Here is a 20,058-nt window from a genome sequence, read left to right as displayed (position 1 = left end):
GGCAGCGGAAGTGACGCCATCGCGGCGGCGGAAGTGACGCGCGGCGCGGCGGGCGGGGGGGCGGTGCCGGTGTGTGCTCGGCGGCCTCCTCTTCTCCTCAGTCACGGCTCCGGCTCGGCCTCTCCGCGCCGCCATGTCCGCCCCAGGCAGCGGCGGCGAGTTCGGCAACCCGCTGCGGAAGTTCAAGCTCGTCTTCCTGGGCGAGCAGAGCGGTGAGCGGGGCGGGGGTTGGGCCCGGCGCTGAGGTGCCGTTAGGCGGGGCGGGGCCGGCGGGGCGGCGGCCGGAGCGGGGGGGGGGAACCGAGGGCGGCGGGGTGGGTCGGGCCGGGGGTCGGTGAGCCGGGGGGTGGGGGGGCTCCGCATCGCCTCGCCGCCCGCGGCTGCGCTGTGCCCCCGGAGGCGGCGGCTGCCTCCCGCATCCCGCACTGCCGTCGGTTTCCTTTCAGCCGGACGCCGGATCCGTTCCGTGCCCCTTCCCTCACGGTGCCTGGATGAATTGCGTCATTTTCTTGAAATCGGGGTGTTCTGTCTGTGTTGCTCTGCCGTATTTATCATCTCCTCGACCGCAGGGCTGCGTCTTACAGGAATTTCCAGAAGTTTTCAGGTTGAGCTGCCTCAGCGAGGCGGGATCCATGTTGCTGCTGACAATTGCTTGCCTTGTTCGTTGCTGGCACTCACCATTTCGCTGCTTTCTGCAGTTGTTTATTCCTTTCCTTTCCTCCCAAGAGGAATTGGGGATCTTTGGTTCCCATTCTCATCAGTTCTGCACTTTGTCTCTTGGTAACATTTGGATATGTGCATTTTCTTAAGCAAGCCATCAAAGTTCACGGAATCACAGAACAGCTCGGGTTGGAAGGGACCTCAAGGATCACAAACCTCCAACCCCCTGCCACAAGCAGGCCACCAACCTCCACATTTCATGCCAGCCCAGGCTGCCCAGGGCCCCATCCAGCCTGGCCTTGAACACCTCCAGGGATGGACAGGGCATCCACAGCCTCTCTGGGCAGCTGTTCCAGCACCTCACCACTCTCTCTGTCAAGAACTTCCCCCGACATCCAACATAAATCTTCCCTCCCTTAACTTCAAACCATTTCCCCTTGCCCTGCTATTATCTACCCTTTCAAAGAGTTTATCTTATATCTAAAATCACTTTATGGACAAATTATCTCAGTATTAAATGCTGCTTTTCTGTGGAGCCAGTGACAGCTAATTAGTGTCCAAGGCATCACTGTGTCAGCTTTTGATGCTTGCATCTGCGAGTCCCAGACTTGGTGATTACATAAGTGCCCAAATATGAATAACAAAGCAGATTTACCGCTTGCTCAAAGCAAACAGGCAGCTCTGTGTTGTTCTCATCATAACGTACCTAAATTGAGGGTCACGTTTCCATAGTGATTAATTTTTTTCTTAGATTCATTTGACTTAGTGCTCACCTATTATCTTATGAATGAATTTCTCAGCTGGTTATTTCCCAAGTGGGAGTAGCTGGGAAGTAGACTTATGTTGGCAACATCATTCTGGTGATCAGTGGTAGCAGCGTGTCAGTCCTGAACAGCAGATTCTTCCACTGCTCTTTGGAAGTAATTTTGCCTCTTCTTTTATAGTTGGGAAGACGTCTCTGATCACCAGGTTTATGTATGACAGTTTCGACAATACTTACCAGGTATGTGGTAGACACTTCTCTATGAACACATCTACTTTCCACTACTAAAATGCATTCCTGTTGTGCACATCTCCATGAGATATCAATTGAGTATCATACACAAGTTTGTAGTGTGATTTGAAATGTAGATCAAACTGGGATTAAGTCCCAGTGTGCTGTCAGGCTGTGCAGTGTATAGAAGAGCTGTGAGGTTTCGATCCTGTTTGAGTATTGGAGAACTTTGAGGAAAAGAAGCATTGGTTTATGAGATCAGTGAACAAAAAAGACAATGGTGAGGATGAGCGAAGGTCAATATGGAGCATCAGGAAATAGGAAATAAGGTACACATGTGCTTCTGATAGTTCTTGATCTCTGGTATCTCTATAAACTTCCTGTTGAAATAGGAGTAGTTGAGTCCAGACTACATGGATAGACCCCCAAGAAGTCAACGTGGTATATTTTCTCTCTGTGTCACTCTCTTTTTAATTTTTAAATGTATTTTTTGTTTTTTAGCTGAAAGGCTATAGATAGAAAAAGTCAGGGAAATTTTGGCAAGGCGAGAGTAGGGTAGGGATGGAGAGACTTCAGACTGAAAAGCTCAAGATGTGTAGGAGGCGCAGAGATCTTGGGAAGAGTTAGCTGAAATAAAATGACTTAGTGGTATTTCAAAGGAATACTGAGTATCTTTAAGGAAAATGAGACTGGGGTGGCCTCTTTTAATGCAGGCCAGAAAGAGTTATTGGTTTCAGTTGGAGTAATTTCAAGCTGGAAGATAACAGAGAAGATGGTTTTTTCGAGGACGAGTCATTTACTGAAACTGGATCCACTTGTGCTTTGTGTGCTTTTCTTTTATTCCTAACTCTTGTTAGATGCTCTAGAGGGTTTATCTTGTTGTAAGCTGTCTTGGCTGCAGAAAACAGGGCTCCTAGAAAAGAGGTAATGACTACAGAAATTGACAGTTGTGGTTTGATCCGATATCAGCTGGTTCGTGTTCTAATGGATTCTTCCAGAACACATGATGCTGCCTGTGTTTAAGTCTGGAGATTGTATTAAAATCTGTTTAGTAATCAATAACTTGTTTCCTGGTGTTGCGATGGGCAAGGATACCTGCTTGATTTAAATGCCTGCAAATATTTAACACCTCTAATTTAGTAAGTTACTTTGGGTTTTCTGTACTGGAAAGTCTGTGCAGCAATGGAAACGTGAATGGAAGGAGGTAGGTGGAAAGAATCGCTTGGGAAATGAAGCTTCTGATTGTCCTTGAAAAGGAAGAGCATTCTCTGTTTTTGGATAGCCTTGAATCAACGTTATTTTTTAGGTTTCAGCACAGTTGCTCACAATTTATTTGCTCTACCTTCTGGTTATTTCTAATAAGAGTAATGTTACCAGAATTAATTGCAGTAAAGCAGAGGGAGATGACAGGACAGATACGATCTGTGCTGAGATGCATGAATGTCAAGGAGGTAAAATTAGAATTTGGAGGATCTTGTGAGTTGAGAAGTGTTGGAAGAATAGTGTGAAGTAAAGATAGTGGAGATACCCAGATTGCTTTGTTTTTATCAGCTTTTTTGAAGGCAGATGACTTCAACAGCTAAGTTACAAGTTAGTGAACGTTTTTTAGAGATTGTGTAGAAAGATTTGATTTGCAGATACTGGGAGGCAGTTACTAATGCTTTTCTTCTTTTCAGGCAACCATTGGAATTGATTTCCTGTCAAAAACAATGTATCTTGAAGATCGCACGGTAAGTGAGGCATCTGTGTGATAGTGTGGCAACTGTGCTCATGGCAGCAGCAGCTGCTGTGCGTGCTGTTTGCCTGGCCAGTCCTCCAGTGGCTGCTGAAATCCCGCAGCAGCCTTCAGAGGGACAGCCTTCGTTGAATGAAATCACTGAGCCATACTCTTTCTGGTACCCACTTGTATGTAAGACCTCTAGCACTAAGCCTAATCCTTTCATGCAAAATTGGAGCAAGCTCATGTCCATGTCCTGGGGGAATGGCTGTCTGCTCTGCTTGATAGGCATGGTTTGCTCCCAGAATTTGCAGCTCTGTCTGTAGGGATTGTCAGTGTGAATGGATGTGGACAGACCGCAGGTAGCAAGTCCAAGTTTTGAAGTCATTCAGGATTAACAATAATGGCACGGTTCCCCTTTGCAGAAAGATCTATTTGTAACACAATGCTGACTTTCTGTTAATAGAGCATTTTTGAATTTAGCTTGCAAGAGACTCCTTTTTGTATAAAGAGATCCCTTGTATCTCTCTCCTGTCTTTCAGCATCTGTCCATTTGTTCATGTTTTGCTAGTAGTTGCCTTTTTGCTCATTTTATTACTGGCCAAGAAGTACAAAACTGCTGGCAGGAGGGAGGGGTCACTGGAAGCCTTTTGTATTGTTTTGGGTCTGTTGCTTTTGAAGAAATCTCATCCCTGTGTGTGGCGAGATTCTCCTGAGTGCTTCTCTGCCATCTTACCAGCAACTGATTGTTAGAAAAGACCTTACTGAATCTTTGGGAGAACTACTTGGAGAATGTTCTTCAGTGTTGTTAGCAGATATTGAGAATGCAGCTTGACACCCGTTAAGGTGGAAGAACCTCAGAACATGAGGTTAATCGTAGCAAATAAGCCTGTGTCTTGTTTACAGCAGTCTGTAGTTCTCAAGTGTAGTTGTGGTTCCTTATGGCTGTGTAGGTCACGATGCCATGCACCTCCTGGCCTGCTACCCAGAAAAATGGCTGGTATACTGTTAGCTTTCTTAATTATTTATCCTGTTAAAATAATGAGAGGTGCCGAGTGAAAGTCAGGAGGGAGAAATACTAGCACACCAAGCTAGGCAATGAAATTGTTTCTCAGATATGGCTCATCCTGTATTTTGCTGTAGGCTTTGTCTGCTTGCTGTACTTGAAGAATGTGAAGCCTCCAACTGCAACTTATGGTTTGACATACATGTCTTTATGCCAAATAATATGTCCTGTATGTAGTGGATTGTACCCCACTACTGTTCCTAAGCACTTCACATCAGAATTTCCAGTGGATTAATCAAAACTGTATCTGGATGATGCACTCCTTAGGATTTGGAGTGACCACATCTAGCTAGCTGTAGGCTACAATCTGTATGACTTTTGTACCTGGAGTCCCCATCTGGCAGAATGCACTGAGGTATGTATGCATATTTCCCTCCTTAGCAGACAGGTTTGAAAGGTATTGTAGGGATATTTGGGAAATGGAAGAATGTGCCTGTGTACAAGTTCCTGATGGTCGTGTGGAGGGGGAGAAGTTTCTCTGATGTGTCAGGTTACAGTTAGAGATATCACTGGCTCTTTTCACGCTTCTGTTCCATTTTAACTTTCCTTTTGTTGCATTTTTTTAACCTTGCAGTTTTTTTTCTTTTTATTTCACTTGAGTTTCGGTTTTGTTTTCCATTTTCCTGCCCTTTCCTTTCCCTCTTCCCTGCACTTTTCCGTTTCCCAGATCAGGCTGCAGCTGTGGGATACAGCCGGCCAGGAGAGGTTCCGCAGCCTCATTCCCAGCTACATCCGTGACTCTGCTGTGGCTGTCATTGTCTTTGACATTACAAGTAGGTATTGAGCCTGAGTGTCTGCAGAGGCCTTGCTTGTAACGTGTGCCTTTTATGCTTTGGAGGCAGTGGTGGTTTCTGAAAGTAGTTAAGTGCAGCGTCTGATGCACGGACTCAGATGTGAATGATCCAAATTGTTTATTACACGTTCTCACATCACTTACATACCTTCACAAGTTTTCTAGCTTTCCCATCCACCCCTACAACTTTCCCATTTACCTTTCCATGTCAGCAGAGCATTCTACAAAACACTCTTCAACCATTCACATGGGCGCTTTTCCAATCAGAGCCACGAGACATTTTTTCTTCTTCTAGAGGTGTCCTTGGTTCTCATGCTGTTTATCTCGCTCCACAGCTTCTGCTCTGAACAGTTTTTCTTCTATTCCCACAGTTAAGATAGAACATCAGCCCCAGAACTGCAGGTGTTTTCTGGGCTGAGGGGGAAATAGGTGAGCATCTAACCCCCAAACCAATGTAAACTCCATCTCGTGACACCTAAACTGGGCAGACATTTAACCCTTGTCTGCTCAGAAATCAAACTGTGGAGATGATACAGAAAACTGCCCTGGCAGGTGGGTAAATAGGGATTGTGACTGTGTGTGACTTCATGGAATAAAAGGTGGCTGTAGCCTTTAGAAAACTTCTTAGCTTTTCTGTTTTTTTTTGTTTTTTTTGGTTTTTTTTGGTGGGTTTGTTGTTGTTTTTGCTGTTGTTTTCATGCTTTCTTCCTGTTTGGTGGTTTTTTGTTTCATTTTTCAAATCTTCATATGTTTTTTCCACTCTGGATAACTAGAGAGGTAATAGAGGTGACAATTTCAGAGGCCAAACCAGTGAATTACTGCCAGACTAGGTAAAACACTCATTTAAATAGAAGCAACGTGGTGACTTGTGAGTATTCAAGACTCCCATTTCATTGAAGAACAGAACTGACAATTCATGTGAGTCACCAGAGAGCTTTTGAGAAGGAATTCCTCTCGCCACAATTTCTAAAGAATAAATGAGTTTATATGGAAACTGTCTATAACTCTTGGCATAAGCATTTTAGTACATGAAAATAATTATTTCATGATAACTCTGTTATCGTTTCCACTTGCTCTGGCTTTTTCGGCTAAGTGAGCTACAGTATCAGCTAGACAGGGTTCATATCCCCTGAATTAAGCCGAAGTGAAGAAAGTACCACAGATTTAAACAAATAAAACACCACTCCTTTGGCTTGCCTTCCTTCTGTCACAGACTGTAGCTTATTGTGAGTCCTTATGGATCAGGAGTTTGTTTCACTTTGGAAAATGGAAGTGCTTAACAGATGATAACAAACTGCCCTCAGAACATGAGGTTAATTGTAGCAAAAAATAATTACAGTGTTTCAATTCTGTAGCTTAAGTATTTAGGGAGGATTTCTGGTTTGGTGTAAAATATTGTAAAGCTGATCTTTTGGGGTTTGAGGGGTGCTGAGATGTGCACGTGATGACATGCTGGGAATTGATTTACATGAGCAGAGTTCCAGGCTGCATAGGCTGGCATCTTTTCCTCCCAGCTGTTGTGACAGGTTCAGGAGGTTGTTTATCCAGGCAGGTGGAACAATCTTGCCACAGTCCAGGTTGTTATTAACAACTTCCAGACATGTCAGAAATAATTAAATGATAGCTGATCTCAGCATGCCTCAGTAATGGTCTGATCTTTTCAGATAACATCATTTTTTTTCCTGTTAGTGCTCTTTGTTCTGTTCTTAGCAACTAAGAAGCTTTTAGTTTTCTCATGATAGTGAAGGAATACGCTTATGTACTCTTGAGGGCATAATACTGGTGACTGAGGGGATTACAGAAATAGTTTCCAGTCTGAAGAGCTGTGCATTTGCACTGTCTTTAGTAGCAACTGTATTTGGGAACCTCAGTCTTCTCTAAGTTAATGCTGATCACAGTTGTGTAAAACGAGGACAGTCCCGTGAGTACCTGCCAGGATGCTCTTACAAGTACAGGAAGAACTGCTGGCTCCACTAGTTTTTCCTTTTCAACAAGATTAGCAAGGCCAGCTAGTCACCTTTAGTGGCTTTTTTGATTGTGAATCTGCAGTCTAGAGCATTTAAATCACCACCTTGGTAAATTTTGTGGGTGAAAAAAGCTGGCGTAGCAATAATGTTTTGGACACTCTATAATGAATTCATTGTGGAGTTCAAAGCCCAGAGCCTGAAAGTCATTACTATCAGTCTGATCTGCCAGCAGAGGTGTGATATTGTCCAAGTGCTCGGAGTTCATCACCCTGAGTTTCCAGGGGTAGTGAGGAGCCCTGATTTTTGCTACTGTAACAACAGCTGCCATTAGGAGGAGAATGCTTCAGCTGTAAAGCCCTAATCTTCCTGAAGTCCTTGGGCAGCCATGTGGGTATTCTGATATAGATGTGTCTTGTTTAATCTGTTTTATCAAGACATTTTGCAGACACGTGCATCTATTTAATTTTTTCTTATAAACAAACCAACCATCAGACCTTCAGAAACCGTTTTCTCCCTTGTAGCCTATCTCCTGCCAGCTCCTTACCCAGCAGCATTCTGTCCATAAGGAGCCACTAGCCCTCATCACTGCACAAGTGGTTTTGTGAGCACATCTTACCAATTCCTGTAACTCAGCTGGGATCCAGTATCTGCCTGCCTATGGAAGTCGTGGCTGCTGAGGATGCAGTGTGCTCCTTTTCTGGCAGCCTGGCACTGCTTGTACAGCTAGCTACGTGGGGTGATAACTTGGGAGGAGATGGTATCACTACCAATTGCTATAAGCTTTTGTTTAGCATTCCTTGTGATAGTCAGGCATTTTTTGGCTGTTGTGGGTCCCAGCATCATGTGGGCAAAGTGGTGGTTAGGACTGCATGCACCACATATTCATACATACTAAGAGGGAAAAAGGATGGTAGTAAACGAGATGCTAGTGCTGTCATATAACTTGGTTTGTGTTTGGAAATCACTGTGGTTCTGGAGATCAAGCTGTATCTTATAGCATTTGGTACTTGGTTCTGACTCTTGTGCTTATTATAAGGGGAGAGCCCAGTGCCCTTTTTGCACATCAAGCCTGTATTGTAGCATTTGCTTTTTCTTCTGCTGGAACTTAAGTTATCAGTTGCCCTGATATTGCATGAAAATCTCCATTACCATCTTCTGGCTGCATAATGCTGGGAGAATGGATGCTGTTGCACTACTTAGTGTCAGACTTGAGGTAGTTACGTGTCTGCCATGTGGTAAATGCCCAAAGAGTTTTAACTGGGTCATGGTGGGCCAGGAGCACCACGGAGATCTTGCATAAATAACCCTGGGTACAGTAGGAAGGTAGCTCTGTTATGTACCTGCTGCCTTTAGCAGCAGTGGCTGGAGGTGGCAGCTGTAACCTGGAGCTCCTTGGGATGTGGTGGCCATGGGAGTAGGAGAATCTCTAGGCAAGCAAAGGAGGTAATGAAAGCACATTATGTGCAATCAAAATCTGAAAAGCCAAATTCTGTGGTGTGTGGGTGTTTGGAGCTGGATTACAAGGTCACTATCAGCTTCTGAGACTGAGCTGCATATAGTCGGTTCTAGAAATGGCCTTTTCTCTAAAGGACAGTTTCCTCCTTTCTTTTCTCTCCTGCGTTCTCTCTGCTCTCCCTGGCCTGGTACCAGCAGGTTCGGCTGCAGCTCTGGGACACAGCAGGCCAGGAGCGGTTCCGCAGCCTCATTCCCAGCTACATCCGCGACTCCACTATTGCTGTGGTAGTCTATGACATTACAAGTGAGTGATGCTTTGGTGTCTCGTTATTTGAAATACTGCATGTGAGCAGAACTGCTTCCACAAGTTCTGCGTAAAGATGATTAACTGTAGAAATGTTTCCCCCCCACCCCTGCTGGTTTTTCTGTTCAGGCAGAAAACAATTTGTGGGTCATTTGTATGTGATGTGGGGAGACTTGGAGAGCATCTGGATACAGGCATACCCAGATTCATATGTTTTCTTTCTTGCTTAAAAGTAGTTTTATCCTTAGTGTTCCCATTTGTTTCTTCCTTACAGACTTGAATTCCTTCCAGCAGACCTCCAAGTGGATTGATGATGTTCGGACAGAGAGGGGAAGTGATGTCATCATCATGTTGGTGGGGAACAAAACTGATCTGGCAGACAAGAGGTAATAGAGAGGAGCTGGTGGCCTTGCTGCCCGACCAGGAAAAGCAGGGAACTGGCTGACTTAGACTCTTAAAGTCCCGTGGATTTCACATCTTAGGGCATGTTGTAAAATGTTTGCCTTTAAAATTCTTAATTCTGTGATGCTGCTTCAACTAACAGCCACCATAATAGCTTTTCAGAGGACCATGTTCTGCATTTCTATTTCAAATTCATCTCCTTATTGTTGAATTAAGAAAACATATTTAATGTTTTCAGAGATTTTCCTTTATGAATGCATTACAAATAGTGTAGATAATGAAAAATCGTTTATTTCAGTGGTCGACTTCACAATTAGTTGACAAAAAGAAAATGGAGTAAGCAGCTCCTGACAATCCCAGTACTTTAACCTAACACATGCATGTATATGGGTACTCTAAGATGTGTTCATTGCCTTTCAAAGGGTATATGAGACCTTGAAGTTACAAGGAATTTTTATTTGGTGTAAAAGAATCTCAGAAAAAAAACAAAACTGGGCAGTGCCTGGATCTCACAGTAAAATAGAGTCATATGAAATTGAAACCTGGCTGTTCATGAGACGCTTCCAATCAAAAGATAACATCTTCAGAAGCTGTTTTCTCAGAAAAGAAATCCTGCACTATTATCTGAGTTGCCTGTTTGTTTACTTTTCTTCTCAGTATGATGTGCCTAACAGCAGTCTGACTGTTCCATTATTGGATGTTGCTATGTTTTAAATTATAAATTTTGCTTTATTCACTCCTGAGATGTAAATAGTGCTATGGGAAATATTGTGATGCTTTTGTTTTTTTCCTTCCCCTTACATTTTTTGTGTTGTACAAATGCTCATGTGAGACAAGAGCCAGCATCCCTGGCTGTACAAGGATGCTTTTTGCCTTTTGTCTCTGTGCAAATCATGCTATTAGTTTTTAGTTTGCTGTGCCTAGCAGGAAAAGCATAGTACTAAAACTCATGATAAGTTTTCCTGAGTGCTGCATGGGCTTCTGTACTGATGATACTTGTGGAAATGTTTCCTCTGCCCTTCACACCTTCTTATCAATTGTTTCACTTTTCCCAGCTCCATTGGAGGCCAGTGCAAGTAACCTATGCCTTACACTTCAGAAATGTTGGAAGCTTGGTGCCCCAGAGCTTCAGAAATGTGATTGATGTATAGAGCTGACTTAGATTAAGAAATCCAGGTAGCAAGAACTCAGAATGGTCTGGCCTCTGATTTCAACTCCTAAAAGCATCTGAACAAAATCTAATGGGTTATACTTCATTCATCAGCTCTGTATGCTGACCAGCTGCTATCACTTATGCCCTCCCAGGAGCTGGAAATATCTGCAGCTCTCTAACTGAAAAATCTGGAGTTCAGATTTGAGGCTAATTTGTATTAATTTCCATTTTTTTGTAGAACTGTAAAACCCAGTGGGATAATTCCTGTCTTGTATTATTTTCTGGTGGTGCAGAAGAGTATGTGCAGAACAGCTGTTTCATCTCTGCCATACAAATATAAAAACCAGGAACATAGCTGTGGTTGGAGTTGATGTAGCACTGAAAATCAGAAGCTTAATTAAGTGTCAGCAGTCCTGGCCTAGGCTTGAATTTGCCATTTCATGTAAATCCTGATATCAGTAAAAGAAGCCCCATTGTCTTGACCAGAACTGTAAAATAAAAGCAGCTTTGTGGCAAGCTGAAATGCTGGGCCTCTCAATGCTGGAAAAACAGTGTCAGTCTGAATCTTATCACATTATTTTTTTGTTTTAAATACTGTACAGCATATTGGAACCCATTCCCCCTGTGGTAAAATCAGTGATGATTCAGGTTGAGTTCTAGTGCCAAAAAGCTGAACTTAGGATAGCAGTGGTTTTATTTGCTGCAGCCTGTTAATTTTTCTTTCCTGTCAGTGTTGCTTCAGTTGGTGGCTGTTTTTTGCAGTTTTCTTTTTATCAGTTTTGGACTATTTTTCTTTGTTTTGGTTTTTCTTTTCTGTGATTTGTTCTCATTGCTGTAGACAGGTTTCTATAGAGGAGGGTGAGAGAAAAGCCCGAGAACTGAATATGATGTATATTGAAACCAGTGCTAAATCAGGATATAATGTGAAACAGGTATGTACAGGGCATTGGTCAGAGATGCATTTGCAGGTGCTTGCACACAAGCTGTAGCTGCTGCTGGAGCCTTTCTGATTTCTTTCTGTAATCTTGTGGAGTTCCCTTCTGTTGGCTTTTGGGAAATGGCTTTTTTGCAGCAGGTGTAGCTAATGGGGATTCTTCTTCCCTTGAGAGTGCTGTGAATGAGACTCAAATGTACTGCATAAAACTTCATCCTGTGCTGATCATCTTTTAGTAATGGTCTTAAGTCCAGGTGTTTTCTGAATAACTTACCTGACATTGTCTCCTTAGCTGGAGAACTCAGGGGTCTTAATTACCCAGAGGTTCTGAGCTCTCCGTTTCTGGACTCTGCACTCTGGTAATGGGCAGTGAACGGGTCCTTTCATTGACGAGTGTCTCACTCACAGATGTCTCTAATTCCTCTTGACTGTTTTTCCTTTCTGTCTTTCTGCTTCTGTTTGCACCTTTGTCCAGGCAAATCACTACAGAAGAAGGGGAACAGAGAGCCAAAGAGCTGAATGTGATGTTTATTGAGACCAGTGCAAAGACTGGATACAATGTGAAACAGGTAGATCAATCTTCTGTTCTCAAGGCAGGAAATTTGTACTTTCCTTTTGCTTTGTGGGAGAATTAAGCTTCTTCTTAGGGTTCGTGTTCTGTCTGATACTTGCTTGTATTTACTCTCAGCCTCTGAAATGGTCCTTGCCCAGTGGTCACTGCTGCTGCTTTATCTAGTGAAAGCTTCCTTCGTGTCAAATCGGTGAATCCCTGTTAAAGCTAAGGAAACTTAACTTACCTTGAAAGATAAGAGGATCTAAAAATAAAATATGCTGAGGAATAGAAATGGCAGTACTTAGTGCAGCCTGTCAAACATCATTTTGTCCATTCCCTTTGCTGCTGTTAACCATTAACGCACTGTTTTCTAAAATCAATTTTGACACGTCAAGATAGTAGCATATGCTGATGCTTAAAGTGGAAATTTCTGGTTCTGTTGACAAGCCACAAGAAAAAAAATCGCAGAATGATTGAGGTTGGAAGGGAGCTCTGGAGATCTTGTCCAGCCCTCATGCTCAAATCATAGGCAGCTAAAGCAGGCTGCCCAGATCTGACTCCAGTTGGATTTTGAGTATGCCAAAGAATAGAGACTCCATCTCTTCAGGCAACCTGCCCCAGTGTTCAGCTACCTTATAGCTAAGGTAAAGGATCTGCAGAGAGCATAAGCATGATTAGTGTTGGGAAGCTGCCAGCTGGGAAACCTGCTTAAGTTTGCTGCACACCAGCTGGCTGGAAGAGCCTGGTGATAGGATTAGGGGATGATTTTTGTTTCTGTAGCTGTTTTGGTGCTCAGTGGCTTGATTTTTTTTTTTTTTTTTTTTTTCCAAGTAACATGTTTTGAAAGTGTGGATGAGAACCGCTGCCAAGCTACTGTGAAGAAAAATCATTGTCAGCTGATGATTCCTTTAGTTCTTTAAATGAGAAGCTTTTACACAGCATCTTTCACTTGACTGTAGCAGTGTCTGCATTGTTTGCTGCTTCATTAATGGTGGCAGGAGGAGCCCTAAGCACTGGTTTAAAATTATGCACAACCATTTTCTGTCTTCATGAGCATATGCTAGTCCTTCCCAGCTCTTGTACATCCTTAATAGCTTAAAGCAGCTCACCCAAGCTGGCCATTCTGCTCAGAGGTGGCTGTTTCACAGCAGGACTGAACTGAAAGGTTTAGCTGTAGAACCTTGGTTATTCCATAGACTTTTGGAGCACACCTCTCAACAAACTGAAGGTTTGTTAGAGGTCCTGAGCCAAGCATTGTAATGTAGCTGTGTGTAAAAGCAGTTGAGGCTGGAAATAGTAAATTGTAGCCTCTAGCACGCTTACCTGTATGCAGGGGGGGTTTGTTTTTATACATCCCTAGATGAACAATTTATAATGAGAATGAACTCCATGTTCAGCTCAAGTAGAAGCAGATAAAAGCAAGCCACCTGTTTGGTAGGCATTCAGTAGCTTCATTTCCTTAAGCAAGCTTGTTAAATTGTTTGTGGAAAAAAGTCTTGTGGCATTTGATTGTTGCTTTGCTTGCTAAAATACCCACATAACAAACCTGTAAAATGCTCAGATCTGCCATAGAGCAGCGGGTTTTGTGTTGTTTTTAGTTTTTGACATGGATTTCTTTCTGACAAGCTTTCAGTTCACCTGTTGCTACCTTTCAGCTATTCCGTCGTGTGGCTGCTGCCTTACCCGGGATGGACAGCACACCAGAGAAGAGCAAAGAAGACAGTATCCTTGTTTTTTCAACAATAATTTTCTGGATATCGTAGGATTTGGCAATTAACACTTTGTGAGTTTGGGCTTACTGTCTTGTTGATACATCTGGGGAATAGGCCTCAGTGGGGTTTTTCAGATACCTGGCTGAAAACAGTGCAGTGTGGTGCACTGCACCGGCAGCCATGAAGTGTGGCCCCTGCTTGTGGTCTCTGTGTAAATATACATAACTACTTGTACATGTGCTCTGCTCTTACCAAGAAGGGCTGCTGACAACTCTTTAAGATGCTGATCATGTTCTCTAGGTATTTTTTCTTTTCCCTGGGACAGGTGATTTCCTTAACTTACCTCCTGCAGTGATTGACATCAAACTAGAGAAGCCTCCTGAGCAGCCAGTAACGGAGAGCGGTTGCTCCTGCTAACAGGCCCGTTCTGTAGCAGCACATTCCCCAGCTGGCCAGTCTCACTGAAGAACATCACTGCTCATTGGCTAGGCAACCCTACTTTGGGCTGAAAAAACAACCTACTAAGCGAGCGAACTCCCTGTTTATGGTGGGGAGCAGCCCTGGCCGCCCCTCTTACTGCATGGTATGAGCCTTGAGTGCAGAATGAGTGTCCTGTCTTTTATTTTATTTTTTTATGTTGTTGCACTTTGGCACCGTGGTGCCCTTTACACTCCCTCTTTCTCTCTCTTCCTCTCCTCCCCTTTCCCACCTTGAGCCGGTCTGCTCAGATGTATCATGTGAATGCAATGGAAAAGCCACCAAGTTAGGGAAAAGAAAAAAAAAAAAAAATAAAGCTTGGGGGTGGGTTTTCCACTTTCCTTTACTGCCTTGCATATTAACTAGCTCCTGTCCACTCCAGTCTTGTCTGTTCTGCATCCCCACTTCCTCTGTTTAAAGGCTGCTCCTTTTACACCAGTCAGTTTGACTTGGCCTTGCTGTTTTGGGCAGTACAGGTTATCTGTTTGTAGGCTTTTGCTTCCTGCGAGGCACACACACAGTATTAGCTCTTCAGTTTCTCCTTTTTGTGGATGATCTTGGCTAAGTTTTGCTTATGACTTCTGGGTTTTGTCCTATACTCTGACCCTCATGTGATGCAAAACTGGAAACTCCCAAACTCTTAGCTTTGACCTTGTTGCTCCCATCTGTGTAGCAGAGACATCCCACAGATTGCTCCTTGTGGTGTATCTTCCTGCGTGGAGGATGCTTGGTGAGTGTTGGCAGTAAGATGTGGGGAAGGAAATGGGTACAGAGACTTTGCAGCATGGAGGTGGGTGGGGAGAAATCCTCAGGGTGATTTGTAGGGACCTTGGTCTTATCTGTCAACAGCAAATGCAGACAGCTCTGTGGAGCTCATCACTGCAGGAGCAATACCTGGGAATTGTGTGTGGTGATTAGGTTCCTTCGCTAGTCTCCATCCTTCTGTTTGTAGTCACATGGACTAGGAGCTGCTTCCTCGAGAGCAGGTGGGCTACAGCAAATTGAAGGCCAGTGATAGCTGTTCTGGCTTCATATCTAGGTTGCTGCTTAATGAAATCACACACAGCTGCTTCTGCTTTTGCTGTGGTCTCACAGAGAGTGAGGGCTAGTACCCTGTTGCTTTTGGTGGTAAGCTGTAACAGAGATAAGTGCTAGCAGGGATTTATTATCATATGTGAGTGGGGAAATGTACACTGCTAAAGTGCATTTTATTGTCACTTCTGGATGCCTGAGGTTGGGAAATACCTCGCTTTTCCCTCGGCTCTCTGCCCTTGATTTCTAACAGTGTTAGTAGAGCTCTTTGTAAACTTTCATTGGGATTTTTTGTGTGTGTGTGTGTGTGTGTGTGTGTATGTTTGTGTGTCCATCTGACCAATCCAGAAGTCAGGAGGTCTGTTGACAGAGAGGAGAATAGAACAGCCAGGTGGTTTTAAGCCATTCACCAGTTCTTTCATCACCCAACCTATGTATCGCCACTGGGATGCTGGTGGGGAGGAGCACAGCATGCCACAGTGTTAAGGGTACAAACAGGGACAGTGATGTTTGGGTTAGTGAGGCTCTCCTAGCAGGATGCCTTGTCGGTCACTGACATAGTGTGTGCACTTTGAAACCTGTGGGCTGGGGAAGGAGGGGAGGGGGTGGCCTTGGGCTGGGTGCTGGTGGCCTTGTTGGAGAAGCGCCTGGTCAGAGTGCCATGGCTGCTTCCTGGTCATGTTGGCTTACTGGCATCTGGTGACCAAGCTGCAGGTGGCTGCCCTTGTTCTCAGAGAGCTTTGTCCCTTCCCCTCCACATGAGCTGGCCTGCAGGAGGAAGCTGGGATGTCATTTCCCCATTTCATTCTGGAGTGTCCCTACCCCTTACCCACACTTCCAGCTGGCGTGGCTGGGTCCTCTGTGCCCAGCCCCAGCAGTAAGTCAGCCCCCTCCTCTGTACATACTCCTGTCATGTGGGAATTGCTGATATTTGTTGGTGTGTGTGCGCGTGTCTGCTGTAGAACAGGTTTTGCTGTCCCTTTCTCATGGGCAGGTGTGCACTGTGCCTGCTCTTGTATTGTTCTGAGTCACGGGCCTGGGGGGGGAAGGGGAGAACCATAAGTAATGGGGGGAGGGGTAACTAGTGAAATAAAATAGTTCACTTCCCACTGTCTTCTCTATGGATGTGTATAATATTGAGTGTGTGTCTGGCCCTGCTGTCTCCTAGCTGTTAGCCAAGTAAGTGTGACTATTACTATGAATATGGACTGTCTGACCACAGCCGTGTATCACACTAAATAAAGTTATTTCACCAACACCTCCTCTGTCCTGCTTCAGCAGCAAGCCAGTGTCCTACTGGCAGCTTTGACGTGGCTGTAGGGGGCGGGAGCTGCTCTGCCCGGCCCCGGGGTGGTGACAGAGTGGGGCTGGGAGGCTCTGTCCTGGTGCAGGGCTGCATGGAGCGGGCACAGGTGCCCGACGCCGCTGCTTTCCGTGCCTTCAGGCAGCGCTGTCAGGATGGCAGCTGGCAGCGGGACCGCGGTGGGCTCGCTGTCTGCCTCCAACTGCCGCCGCCTGGCTGTGCCGTACACCAGCTCAAGGTGAGGGCTGGGGGCAGCACCAGGCTGGTGGTCGGGTTCAGAAACCTGTTCTGAGCTCCCGGTACTCCCTGCAGTGCCGCATCGATGTCCCGGACGTGCCAGCAGAGACGATGTACGACGTGCTGCATGACAGCGAGTATCGCCGGGAGTGGGACAGCAACGTCATCGACACGCACGACATAGCCCAGGTGGCTGCCAACGCTGATGTGGGCTACTACGCCTGTGAGTGCAGGGGGCCAAGGGGTGGGGTGGTGCTGGCCTTCTTTTGTCAAAGCCTTGGTCTGTGTTCAGCAAGGTACACCCCTAACACCCCTACCCAGCCTGCCTGGCAGGAGGGACGTGATTTGGCATGGAGGATGCAGCTCAGAACTGCTGTTATGTGATGTGAGGTGGGCTACTGAGGGATAGGAGTGGTGCTGTGTGGAGATACTGAGATAGCAAAGCAAGGTTGGGTGGATGCTTGGGCACGGCAGGAGCCTCTTGAGGGGCTGCTGACCTCCGTGTGGTGCTTGGGCAGGGGAAGCAACTTTCTCCTTTCCTCATCCAGGGCGATGTCCAAAGCCCTTAAAGAACAGGGATGTGGTGATGCTGCGAGCCTGGCAGGTGGAGGATGGGTATCACACCATTATCAACTTCTCTGTCAAACACCCGGTGAGTGAGGAGCAGGCTGGGCTGGAAGGCTGTCCTCTTACAGGATCCCACCTATGTCTGGGATAAACTGGAACTCCTAGAGCCCGTCACAATTAGCTTCCTAATTCCTGGACGAGACCCCAGCTGGAGGCAGCTGATCTAGCCTGGTCGTTGCTCTGTGTATTTAGTGCCAGACCTGAGAGAGGGAGAGGGCAGGGAGCGTGGAAGCCAGCATCTGACTGCCTGGTGTGTCTGCACAGAAATACCCTCCGCGCAAGGACCTGGTAAGGGCGGTCTGTCTCCTAACGGGATACCTGGTGCATTCAACTGGGCCCAACAGCTGCAGCCTCACCTACCTGGCACAGGTGGATCCAAAAGGTAACTGGTGCTGCTGGACTTGTGTGGTAATGCAAATTCTGGTCAGAGTGGAAATCTGGCTTATAAGCCAAGAGTGCATCTACATTACATGGCACTACGCTCTGGTTCTGGACGCTCTGGTTAATGCTAATGCCACAGCTTGCTATCAGGGCTGTTGGATACTTGGCAGGAATAAAGTCATTTTCTGGTGCAATAACTTCTGGTTTTCTCCCCAAAATTTACTAGGGTCACTGCCAAAGTGGGTTGTGAATAAAGCCTCGCAGTACCTGGTGCCGCAGGTGAGTGGAGCATTCCTATGGTGTGTATGCCAAGTGCCACCCCACTGGCTGGAGCACAGGGCTGGAGAGTGGGTGTCCCTGGGCAGTGGAGCTGCACTAGGAATGTGCATCGTGGCTCACCTCAATGTGACATTACATTCTGTCAGCCTTACCAGTCCCGACAGCTGACTGATTCATTTCCGAAGCCAGAGGGAGGTGAATAATGCCACTATTCCGGTTTCCAGTTGTGCAGTGTTCTCCCTCACCTCTGCTGTTCATGCAACATCTGAACAGGACCTCAAGGCTCAGGAGCTTTTGGAGGTCCTGAACCACACAGTAGAGCAGGACAGACACAGAGGATTTCTGTGCCTTGATGGTTTATAGAAAGTTTGATTTGACTTTCCTAAGGCAGCTGATGTCATCAAGGGATCTGAGCAATTCGAAAATGGTCCTACAAGGGAGTTAAAAACTGGCCTTTCCTGAGCTCCTATGCAGCCAGAAAAGAAGTGCAGTAGCTGTCAGTAGTGGGCAGATCGCCAAGAGTTTTTATAAGCTGCCATAGTTGTTTCCCTCTGTGCTTCCCTGCTTTTGATCAGATGTTAAAGAAACTGCACAAGGCCTGTGTGCAGTACCCTGCGTGGAAGCAGCAGCACAACATAAACGTGAAGCCCTGGCTGTACCCTGAGCAGAACAAGCTTCCCGTGCTGGCGCTGTCAGAGCTGGCACTGCAGCGTGCTGCGTCGCTGGAGAACATCGACGAGAGCAGCCTGGCTGAAGAGAAGGATGAGAGCAGTGACCACAGTGGCTTGGAGAACTGATGTTGCTCAGGCTTGTCTAGTGTTTTACAAGAAGGGGGGAAAGAGTTTTTTACTGAAAAAAGAAATCTTCATGTTTGTAGCCTTTTCTCATGAGCCAGCTGCATGGCTCCTGGCTTGCTGGCTCTGCTTAGTGCAAGGCGCTTGGGATGATAGTCCTGACCTGGTAATGTTATGCTCTGGGAGAATTCATACCACCTATTTCTCAGGTGAAACCTACCCTCACAGAATACAGCTTGTTCTGGACCTGTTGCTCCCAAGAGGTCAAGTTACCTGTGGTAGCTCTGCCAGGCTGCTCTACCAGCTGGTGAGTTACTCATTGACAAACTGCTCTTTGCCTCTGTTTTGTGAGTGGCTGAAAGATCTTGTGTTGCTGGAGCTGTTGTTTTCCCAAAGGGAATCAATAACTACCTGGTGTTTCCCTCCAGCTCTGAACGATGAAACAGACTGGTGACAAGTACAAGTGACAAGTACTGCTCTGTCCATTAAAGATACTTAAGCCATGAATGGTCCTTGAGAAGAATCCACTCTTTCCTTGTTAGCCCACAGCCAGTTGTGGGGGCTGCAGAAGCACCTGAGCAATTCTGAGTATTAGCAGAGGAAGCTGCCCTAGGCAGGGCTGATTTTTTCTGGTGCTCCTGAGAGGCTCTGATATAGGATTAACAGGTGGGAGTTGTATTTGCGTCCTCTGTGCAGTGAGGTCAAAGCCCTCTTTGCTCCTGGGCAGTGTGGTTGTGCCAGAAGCCTGATGTGTGCAGTGTTTGCTGTGCTTTCCACCAGGCAGAGCACAGGGGTGGCTTTGGAGCCAGGGATCAGCCCTTGAAACTTCAGCTTGGCAAGCCTGAACACAACACCAGGGGAAAACAGAGCAACATGAAATGTCATCTTGTAATTTGTAAAGCTGGTGTGAGACTGGAAGCATATCTGCTCTGCATTTCCATAGAAGACCTCTTACTTTGCTTCTCAGGGTATCACAGTGGGAAAGCCTGGATTTCTCTCGTAGAAAAACTGACTTCTTTATCTGATAGTCTTTTTCCTAGCACTTTTAATTCTACTTCATCTAAGGCAAATCTAGCAGGCAGAGCTGAAGCTGCATTAGGGCTGCTGCTCCTAGCTGTCTCAAGTGAGGTAACACAGACAGATCCTTCTGTTGCAGCCCTTCCTCTTCCTGGCAGCACTGAAATGCCACTCCAAACTAATCACAGGCTGACTTCCATC

General features: G+C 45.7%; 2 protein-coding genes across 13 annotated transcripts; both read left to right on the top strand.

The window, feature by feature from the left end:
- The first annotated feature begins 17 nt into the window (after window positions 1-17).
- Window positions 18-16,482, top strand: RAB41 (RAB41, member RAS oncogene family). Of its 9 annotated transcripts, none has more exons than XR_016471187.1 (9): window positions 23-212; window positions 1,605-1,663; window positions 3,331-3,384; window positions 8,848-8,956; window positions 9,231-9,342; window positions 11,350-11,443; window positions 11,921-12,014; window positions 13,654-13,720; window positions 14,063-14,132. XR_016471187.1 is itself a non-coding variant. In XM_031594002.2 (9 exons), the coding sequence occupies exons 2-9, from the start codon at window positions 1,638-1,640 to the stop codon at window positions 14,125-14,127; spliced, it is 630 nt and encodes a 209-aa protein (XP_031449862.1). In that variant the 5' UTR covers window positions 54-212; window positions 1,605-1,637; the 3' UTR covers window positions 14,128-16,478. The 9 variants fall into 9 exon arrangements, 8 of the variants coding, with proteins under 8 accessions (XP_031449861.1, XP_090006655.1, XP_031449866.1 ...); XM_031594002.2 differs by lacking the exon at window positions 11,350-11,443 and adding an exon at window positions 5,105-5,210 and having other exon boundaries at window positions 54-212; window positions 8,851-8,956; window positions 14,063-16,478; XM_090150531.1 differs by lacking the exon at window positions 11,350-11,443 and adding an exon at window positions 5,105-5,210 and having other exon boundaries at window positions 54-212; window positions 14,063-16,478.
- On the top strand, window positions 14,160-19,879 carry LOC116229502 (START domain-containing protein 10-like). 4 transcript variants are annotated; one of them, XR_016471186.1, is made up of 6 exons: window positions 16,497-16,760; window positions 16,835-16,982; window positions 17,308-17,411; window positions 17,651-18,046; window positions 18,622-19,147; window positions 19,269-19,810. XR_016471186.1 is itself a non-coding variant. In XM_031593998.2 (6 exons), exons 1-6 carry the CDS (start codon window positions 16,617-16,619, stop codon window positions 18,841-18,843), a joined length of 789 nt encoding a protein of 262 aa, XP_031449858.1. In that variant the 5' UTR covers window positions 16,497-16,616; the 3' UTR covers window positions 18,844-19,797. The 4 variants fall into 4 exon arrangements, 3 of the variants coding, with proteins under 3 accessions (XP_090006653.1, XP_031449858.1, XP_090006652.1); XM_031593998.2 differs by having other exon boundaries at window positions 17,651-17,768; window positions 17,994-18,046; window positions 18,622-19,797; XM_090150527.1 differs by lacking the exon at window positions 16,497-16,760 and adding an exon at window positions 14,160-14,293 and having other exon boundaries at window positions 18,622-19,879.
- The last annotated feature ends 179 nt before the right edge of the window (window positions 19,880-20,058 follow it).

This window comes from Phasianus colchicus, chromosome 14 (genome assembly GCF_987193195.1).
Source record: "Phasianus colchicus chromosome 14, bPhaCol1.hap1.1, whole genome shotgun sequence".
Taxonomy (NCBI): Eukaryota; Metazoa; Chordata; class Aves; order Galliformes; family Phasianidae; genus Phasianus; species Phasianus colchicus.
This window is presented reverse-complemented; position numbering and strand designations above follow the sequence as displayed.

Bases quoted from the DNA above. Each gene is read 5' to 3' on its own strand.
- RAB41 (XM_090150528.1), top strand. From the start codon at position 134: ATGTCCGCCCCAGGCAGCGGCGGCGAGTTCGGCAACCCGCTGCGGAAG. The intron at 213-1,604 runs GTGAGCGGGGCG...CTTCTTTTATAG, and splicing joins CTTCCTGGGCGAGCAGAGCG to TTGGGAAGACGTCTCTGATC. The intron at 3,385-8,847 runs GTAAGTGAGGCA...GCCTGGTACCAG, and splicing joins TGTATCTTGAAGATCGCACG to CAGGTTCGGCTGCAGCTCTG.
- LOC116229502 (XM_090150526.1), top strand. From the start codon at position 16,617: ATGGAGCGGGCACAGGTGCCCGACGCCGCTGCTTTCCGTGCCTTCAGG. The intron at 16,983-17,307 runs GTGAGTGCAGGG...TTCCTCATCCAG, and splicing joins TGATGTGGGCTACTACGCCT to GGCGATGTCCAAAGCCCTTA. The intron at 17,412-17,650 runs GTGAGTGAGGAG...GTGTCTGCACAG, and splicing joins ACTTCTCTGTCAAACACCCG to AAATACCCTCCGCGCAAGGA.